The following is a 9,019-nucleotide window of genomic DNA, read 5'->3' as shown; positions in this document are numbered from 1 at the left end:
AAAAGACAAAAAACAAAAAACAAAATAAAAAAAATATGCCGTATCCGCCTCCAAATAATGTGGAATTGATAGTCTAATATTCATCCTCATGAGTCACCTGTTTATGCAGCACCCATATTGTACCATTGACCTTTTTTTTAATTAATTAGTAATTAAACTTTAATTAGTATTTATTTATCAATTAATTATTAAAAATAATTAATGGTACAATATGGGTACTAGCCTAGATTAAGGACAAAAACATGGTGTGCTAAATCCACCCTGGCTCCTCTAAAATATCCCGTAATTCCCTGTGGAAAAGGTTTAAACATAGCCACAAACCATGTTTCCCTCCATTTGTTAGATTTGCAGAAGCAAATCATGCGGCAGGTTTACAGGAACAACAGTAGATAGTTTATTTCTCAAAACCCTTCGGTCTAGGGCTTTAGGTTTCAATTTTAATCTTTCATCGGCATTACTTGTGCTCCAACCATGGCGGGCACAGGATTTGGATTCGGCACAGGAGCAGGAAGTTCTTCAACGCCTTCCTTGTTTGGAGCATTTTCATCTTCGTCTTCGTCTTCGGCTTCAACATCGTTTCCTGCTTCCGGCTTTGGCAGCGCCTCGGCCTTTAAACCAGCGGCGTCTTCGCCCTCCTTTGGGTTTGGTACTACGGCAGCCTCTTCGGCTGCGGCACCAACATCTCCGTTTGGCGCAACTGCAGCATCAACCCCTTTATTCGGCGCCACTGCGGCATCAACACCCCTCTTCGGCGCCACAGCGGCTGCGGCATCAACACCCCTGTTTGGCGCTACAGCGGCATCAACACCTCTCTTCGGCGCCACTGCGGCTGCGACACCAACACCTCCTTTCGGCGCGACTATGGCTTCAACGCCTACATCTCTCTTCGGCGCCACTGCGTCTTCAGCGCCTACATCTCTCTTCGGTGCCACTGCCTCTGCACCCTCGGCTCTCTTTGGTGCTGGAACTGCTTCTTCAGCTGCGGCCTCTACATCTCTTTTTGGCACAGGAGCCTTTACTTCGGCCGCTGCTGCGCCTACGTCTCATTTTGGTGGTGTATCAGCCTCCTCTTCGGCTGCTGCACCTGCATCACTTTTCGGTGCTACTTCTGCCGCGGCGCCTACATCTCTCTTTGGCGGTGCAACGACTACTAATGTTTCAGCACCTACATCTATCTTCGGTGCTGCAGGCTCTTCTTCAGCAGCTGCGCCTACTAATCTATTTGGGGCTTCTTCAGCTGCAGCATCATCTAACCTCTTCGGAGCGTCAGCAACATCGTCTCTTTTCGGTGCCCCAGCAGCATCCTCTTCTGCTGCTGCACCATCATCACTCTTCGGTGTGACTAGCTCATCATCGTCGGGGTTTTCTTTCTCCGGGGCAGCTGCAGGGAAAGAAAATCCTGCTGTGAAGGCTACACCAAGTACCAATTTGTTCGGCACCCCTTCACCATTCTCTTTTGCAACTCCGGCATCTTCTTCAGCTTCAACGCCTCCTGCAACGTTGGGAGGCTCCTCAGCATTATCTTTTTCAACCCCAGCACAATCTTCTGCACCGGCTATGTCTTTCAGCACCCCGGCCACGGCATTTTCTACACCGGCCATGTCTTTCAGCACTCCGGCAGGGAATCCTAGTCCGGCCTTTGCTACTCCTGGCACTTCACTTTCTTTTGGAACCCCAGCGACTCAGTCTTCCTATGCATCTCAATCGTCATTTGGGTTTGGCAGTGTTGCTTCGTCTTCTTCAACCACCACTGCAACTACAACTGCAATTTCTTTATTTGGTGAATCGAGTACATCAGCACAGACCACTGCTTCTGCTACTGCAGCCGTTCCATCATTTGGGAAGTCATCTTCGTCAGGGCCAGCTTCCACTACCAATTCCGCTGCATTTCCTGGTTTTGCCTTATCGTCTTCAGAGGCATCTAAAACAACAGCTGCACCTTCGATATTTGGTAAGTCTCTTTCTTGAGGTTACTGTATTATGATGTGTCATTGCTGTTTGGTGAATATTTGGTCAGGTTATGGCGAGCGTTGAAGGCTTCTTTGTTTTTGAAACGATTGCAAAGGTTATGAACTGCCTTGAAGTGGTTTTTCGTTTGCTTTTAAAATATTGGGCAGGGTTATGGGCAGCCTTTGAAAGTTCTACGGTATCATATCACATATTTTTAAGACTAATCGAGTCGCTCGTGAATGAACTTGATAATAACTACACCACAATCATACCTGTTAACAATCACAGAAATCAAATATCATTTTGTGCGAACAGAATTCTCTAGCATGCAGGGTTTTGGAAAAATGCAGGTCTCTTGGGTACCAAGTTTCTGAGAGTTTGACAAGCTCACTATCTCTGTCTCACCAATTAGGGTTAAAATTCAAATTAACTTACCCAATTCTAATGTTTCTGGTGGAGAATAAACTTTACTAATGGCAATAACTAAGAGAAATATTTTGCTAGGCCGAAGGCTTCAAATGATTGTGTACTACAGACCTTTTCATCAATGTGATAACTATGGCATGCTAAAATAGAATGATGAAATATTTTACTAGGTTGGAAAGTTTAGAAAACTATATTCCGGAGATCTCTGCATGTATGTATTGAACAAGGTTGAAGGGAAGATCTGCCGAAGGTAGTAACTGTGACACATGCTATAATGTTTAGGGAAATATTGCTTGGCACGCAGCTTTAGTGGATTGTATTCTACAGGCCTGTGCATGAATGTGTTGAATATATACAAGGAAAAACTGACCGAAGTTAATAACCATGGCATGCACTGTATTAGCTCAGGGAAATATATTGGAAGCTCTAACTGTGACATGCTATAATAGGTTGTGGAATTATTTCGCTAGGTGGAAATTATTGAAAATTATTTTCTGGAAACCTCTGCATATATTTATTGAAGTTGAAGGGAAGATCTGTGAAAGGCAGTAACTGTGGCACATGTTGTACTGTGATGGGAAATATCACTGGGCATGGAGCGTTGGTGGATTGTAATCTACAGGCCTGTGCATGTATGTGTGGAATGAGATTCAAGAAAAAGCTGACTGTAGGTAATAATCATGTTATACACTGTATTACCTCAGGGAAATAAATTGGAAGCTCTAAAACTTCAAAGAACAAGGGAAGATCTGCGAAAGGTAGTAACTGTGGATGTTAAGGGGAATATCGCTGGGCATGGAGCATTAATGCCTTTTATTCTATAGGCCTGTGCATGGATGTGTTAAATTAGATTCAAGAAAAAACTGACTGTAGGTGATAACCATGACATATACTGTATTAGCTCAGGGAAATATATTGTAAGCTCTAAAACTTTAAAGAACTGTATGCTAGATACCTTTACATGGATTTTTTGAGCTGTTTCCAAGGCATGATGAACCAAATCTTAAACACGATAACCATGCCATATGCCTTAAGACTCAGACTTAAGCTGTGGACGATGACAAATGTTTTGTCAAGTGCAGGTTATTGTATTGACTGCCTTAACTGCTTTCTCCTTCAGTGTGGGGGCCACTATCCTCCTGATGGCCCTCTCCGTGGTCTCAAAGCCGGTCGAGGTACAAGCAACCGTGTAAATAAACTTCTCCACGAGAGCAGCATTATGGCTATGTGATCCCTCTAGCATCTGCCGCCCCAGTATCCTTCTAATTGCTTCCTCCTCCACGTCGCCAGTGATAACAAAAATATCCTGGAGTTGCTCTCCTACTGGGGCACCACATTTGCAGTCACAGCTCTCCATATGAACAAACTCTGTTTTCTCCATTGTGCCCTACGCATGTTCTGTTCCGCCCTTGGTTAAATAGAGCATATAATTTTATTGCTTTTAACTAAGGTACAAATTCTTCAAAAAACACAATTATTGATGCCATAGGAGTAATAATTGGAATGTAAAAGTTGTGATCAATGTATTCTTAAAAGTTGTGCCCAAATTTTCATATACAAGTTTAGATGTTGGCAATGCACTTGTTCTTTATTTGAGAGACTTAATTGCAATTTTTTGTTCAGTCTAATTTTGGTGGTTTATATTAGTGTAATTGCACATTGAAATCCAATACACATCAATAATTGTCATCATTGTTTGGGAGGGTTTGGTTTTTAGGGGAGGCTTGCACATTTGGCTTAGGTATGTTCCAGGCCTAGGTTAAACCTGGGTTAGACTTGGACCAAGATCATACCATAACCTAGATTAGTCTAGGTTCATCTAGGTTTCTTGGCAAGCAAACCTCATTTCAGAGATTAATTTTTTTAGTATACTTGGGTAAGGAACGTAGAAGCCAAAAAAAAGATGATTGAAGCTTGGATAATTGGTAACCATTGGGTTCACTAGATCCATCTATTTTTCAATTGTATTCGACAAAATCCATAAAAAGCTTTCATCAACAATTGACAAAAACAATAATTCCATTCCATTTGATTATTTTCCACCTACTTGTTCTAAACTACACATTTTAAATCAGTGGCATTCCAAAAAAAGAGAACCAAAATACCCATAAACAGTCCATTTTAGTCATATCATTGATATATAGCGTATATATGGAGCTGACCACACACCACTCACAAAACTTGAGAGAGCATTAATAGGTCCCAACAAAAATATTAACAGACAATGACCATCCCATACAATTCAAACCAAAAATATTGCCATACTTCTACCATGCGAGTGTTAAAACTCCAATAAAAAATCCACATATTAGACAAACCCACCTTTACATTATTTATTAATTGGTAGTATTGAAAAGGAGTGGGAGGGTGTAGTATGCTGCCCTGTTGTTTTTTTTAATTAAAAATGCTATGTTGTTTTCTTTTTTTGTGATCTTTTAGACTAGACAGAAGTTGCAGAAGGGGTTTGTTTTGTTGATGAATCGGCATGAGACAATAATAAATTGCAGCAAATGCTAATCCTGAAACAAATTAGTTATCATGCAATATGATAGCAGAAAATTCCAGAATTAGATGCTGATCAAAATAATGGTTTTTTCTCCAATACAACAGCAACTCAGATTGTTAAATACCCCTACATATTTAAATCAAACATCCTCAGAAAAAGTTGATGACTTGTACCCGCTGCTGCAATGAAATCAGACCTGTAAATTCCCAATTCTGCACACCACACCTTTAATTCTGAGTGCCAATTGCCCAATGAAATGATGGAAGGATGTTGGCAGCTGTAACTACCACAAATAGGTCTGATCTAACCCCTTTTAATCTGTCTAAACCGCTTCAACAAATCTTCAACAACCCTGTTATTGAAAGATTCAATTCTTCTAATAAGCCCACGTGTTGCCTGTATGGAAAGCACCGCAGGTCTCCCAAACCGTATCTTTCAACAGCGTAAAAGATGTCATTAGCAACAGATTTCTTCCTCACCAACCCAAAAGAAAGCCTCCAGAGAAGCTACAAACAAATTCCAAACATGAAAACTTGAATGAATGAATGGAGGCTCCAATTTGCCTTCAAAAAGGGCACCATCTTCAGCCTAATTCCCATGCCCAAAATGAAGGAAAATCCTTTTTATTTTTAATTTATTAAAACCCTTACATCTCCCCAGGTTGGACACCATGATAAGCTTCCCTCTTTTTATTTATTAAAAAACCCTTATGACTCCCTATGTTGGACTCCAACTTGAGCCTTATTTTTAATTTATTATTAAAAACACCTTATGACTCTCTAGGTTGGAACTCACTCCTAGGAGTGCCCCTTTTTAAAACAACTTTATGTTGATGGGAACCTCAAATGACTAAATTTTATAATATTTGAATAATATAAGTGAAATATTTTAATTTTCACTTAAGACCTTATGTTAATTAAAAATAAAGTTCTAGACCATATAAACTATAGAATTACGTCCCGTTGTGACCTTTTTCACACATCGGCCCATTGCAAATGGGGACCCTCCTTGCTTTTGCCTTTTAGGGTTTTGTTAGAGTCTTGCAACCTTCCTGATGCCCAATTTTGTCAGTTTTGAAAGGTCCAAGTTTTGGAAGTCATAAGTCAATCTATGCAAGCCATGGTTAGAACATAGTCTACACACCGTTGGTGTGCCTAGAAATTCCAAAGAACGAAGATTGCAATTGATTTGGGTCAATTTGGACAACTTTCTAGTTTTGGAAAGTTTTTCTTTTTTGCTTTTTCCTATTTTTTAGGAAAATTCCTTTTTGGCACTTTATGCATGATACCTGAAATGGCTATTTTTAGAAAGTTTTTCCTATTTTTTAGGGATGCTTGTTTTTTCTATTTTTGGAAAGGGATCTAGGGTTTGCATTGTTGGCTCTGAGTTACATTGAAAATGTTCAAGAATTCCACTCAAAATTCAAGTTTTGTCCCAGAAAGCTAACTTCCTAGATTTTAGGGATCCACAGGAATTTGGTGGATAAATGGATTATGAATTTCAAATTTCAAGAAGATTTGAGTTGAAATGCATAAGTTATGGAGATTTCAAATTTAGTTATCCTAGGGATCAACTCTCTCCAAGTCTGCCCAGCAAGGATGTTCACATGGTCAAGGGTCTTTTGAAGTCCGCCCTCATGGTTTAAGAATGTGGAAGACATCTCATCAAGTCCGCCCTCAATGGTGCATACATTCTTCCAAGTCCGCCTACCCATGGTGCACAACTTTGATGAACTCCGCTATGTGGTAAGGGCAAAGAGACGGCGAAGTCCGCCTTGAAGAAGATTGAACATGGTGCAAAAGATTGATTAAGTCCGCCTAGAGGTTAAGAACATGGCAAGTAAGAGGTGCACAAGTTCCATGAAGTCTGCTTGCCTATGGTGCACAAGTTCCATTGAAGTCCGCCCACATGTGAAATACGTTTCAAGTAAGAGGTGCAAAGGTTTGATAAACTCCGTCCAGCAATAGTAGAAGGTTTTGAAGAGAAGTGAAAGACTCTTGCCAAGTGCTCCATGTGGATGGATAAGAGGCTCTTCCAAGTCCGTCCAAGCTGGAAAAGAATAAGGAAATCAATGACAAAGTTCGCTTTGTGTTGAAAATCTGATCAGCAAGCAAGGAAAATATTTTACCAACTCCACTATGGTGAAGGAAAGAAAGTTTCAAAATTCGAGCCAAGGGAAAGAAGAAAGTTTTAGAAAGTTTCAAAATTTGGAAGAAGAAAGAAAGATGGAGTTTGATTCATGAACTCAAACTGAGAATAGAAACTTTCTTAAGGAACTAAAGTCAAACTAGAAACAAAATCAGAACTTTCCCAAAGTGATTGAGTTCAATTGAAATCAAAATAGAAACTTTCTTAAGAGGCTAAACTCAACAAAGAAACAAGACATGTCTAGGTTCGATGAATGGAAGAGAAAAAGAAATAAATCTAGTTCGAATTTGGAAGGACTGATTGGGTTTCTAATTGTAAAGTTGGAACTCTTTAAGAATGAATCATTCATTCATTTCTCTCATTCAAGGAGTTTGAATTTGGAGAGCAAGACACTTGAAGAAAGATTATTTCAGGTTTTCTAAAGCATTTTCAGAGCCTCAAGAACAGTTCGAAAATTTTCTAAGGCATTGAGGAGAAGACAAACAAGGGTTTTCATCTATTTATTAAGGTGACGGGTATTTTGGTTTGTTTCTTTACCTTTTGATGAAGATTCAAGGCATCTTCAGTGATTTTTCAATCTACTTTTCAAAATTTTGGAGGATATTTTCAAGGACTTAGTCTGACTTTCACATGTTTTCCAGAATTCGAATCTGATTTCAACGTTTATTTCACAGATTTTTGGACCAAGTTATTCATTTTCAGATTAATCAAAGACAAATTTCATTCCCAAACCTTCAAATCAGATTGAGTTTTCAAGGGTTGCTAAAATTTCTAAGTGTTTGTAGCTTGTTAAAGGCTAAAAGAGTTGAGGAATTGGAGTAAAAGGGACCAAAATCAGAGCACTTTGCCATCAAACCTTCAAAATTTGCATTCAAAGTTAGAATTTTAACTTTATTTTCTTTTGGTTTTGCAGATCATAAATAGCAGTTGAAGGCGGGATCATTGCAAAAAACACATGGAGTTTCAAGTCAAATTCAAAATTGTAGACAAGTCCACGAGCAAGGTTCGTCCAAGCATATAGAGCCGGCCAAAATTTGGCTAAGTATGAGAAATACTTCACAAAGGGATTCTTCCCCAAATTCGAGGCACTTGAAAGAATCTCAAAGCATTAAGGAAGAAAAGTTCTTAGACTTGGTGAAAATATAGAAAAGAATTTCAGACTTCTTGGGGAATTTCATCTACAATCCTAGACCTATGGAAGCAATCAAGGCAACTTCTTGAAGGATTTCATCTCGTGAATAAATTAAAGACAAGCTCCCAATCAGAATCAGATAGTGACAAGAAGAAACAAATTTCCATGCTTAGAGGATTTCTTCGCACAAATTGGAGAATTCAGGGAAGACATCCAACACGCTGAGGTGGCGCTTCGTCATATTCCAACCAATCAGATTGTTCCAAGTCAACATGTCCAAGGTCAATGAACTTGACTTAGCCACAAAAGCTTCTAGAGGGCACACTTTACAATGCAACAACCTTCTATGTTTATTATTGGTTCATATTTAGCAAGAAGGACAAATGTCCCCAAATGTAATTTTCTCATTGGTCGAGGGGTAGTTAGTTGTAAGTTGTAACAAACCCTAATTATGGTTTTGATCTTTCAATCTGGGCCCTTGATCGCCGTTCGATCAAGATATGAAGAGCGGTACACGAAGAAGGTGGATGTGTGTTAAGAGTATAATAAATAAAGAGTGGATGATCGAGCCTAGGCTTCATCATTCTAAGGCTCCCAAGACACTCATGTGCACAGACTTCAAAGAGGAATATAGCGACTTAGTATTCCTGCTTAACAAAGTGACGGGGACGTCGCAGGGTGCAATATTCGATGGATGGATGGATGTTCTACTTCATCTAGGATTGTCTTAGAGGGGCATTGATAAATTGGTCTAGAATCATAAGTGACACTTTGGACTTTCAGCTGAGGAATGTAGAGCGGTCCAAGTCATTCGCCATGACTTCCTATTTGGTATACTTGCTTGCACAGTTTGTTTC

The 9,019-nt window shown here is 39.7% G+C and overlaps 1 protein-coding gene across 1 annotated transcript in view; it reads left to right on the top strand.

Annotated features, from left to right (window-relative positions):
* The first annotated feature begins 235 nt into the window (after positions 1–235).
* The window catches only part of LOC131050036 (nuclear pore complex protein NUP62), a 93,135-nt gene continuing 84,351 nt past the window's right edge, over positions 236–9,019 (top strand). The window contains exon 1 of the mRNA XM_057984164.2: positions 236–1,951. Within this exon, the coding sequence (XP_057840147.2) occupies positions 472–1,951 (1,480 nt within the window). The 5' untranslated portion in view covers positions 236–471. The remainder of the gene's footprint in view (positions 1,952–9,019) is intronic.

This window comes from Cryptomeria japonica, chromosome 4 (genome assembly GCF_030272615.1).
Source record: "Cryptomeria japonica chromosome 4, Sugi_1.0, whole genome shotgun sequence".
Classification (NCBI taxonomy): Eukaryota; Viridiplantae; Streptophyta; class Pinopsida; order Cupressales; family Cupressaceae; genus Cryptomeria; species Cryptomeria japonica.
Note: the sequence above shows the minus strand (reverse complement) of the source record. Positions and strands in the feature narration are given on the sequence as shown.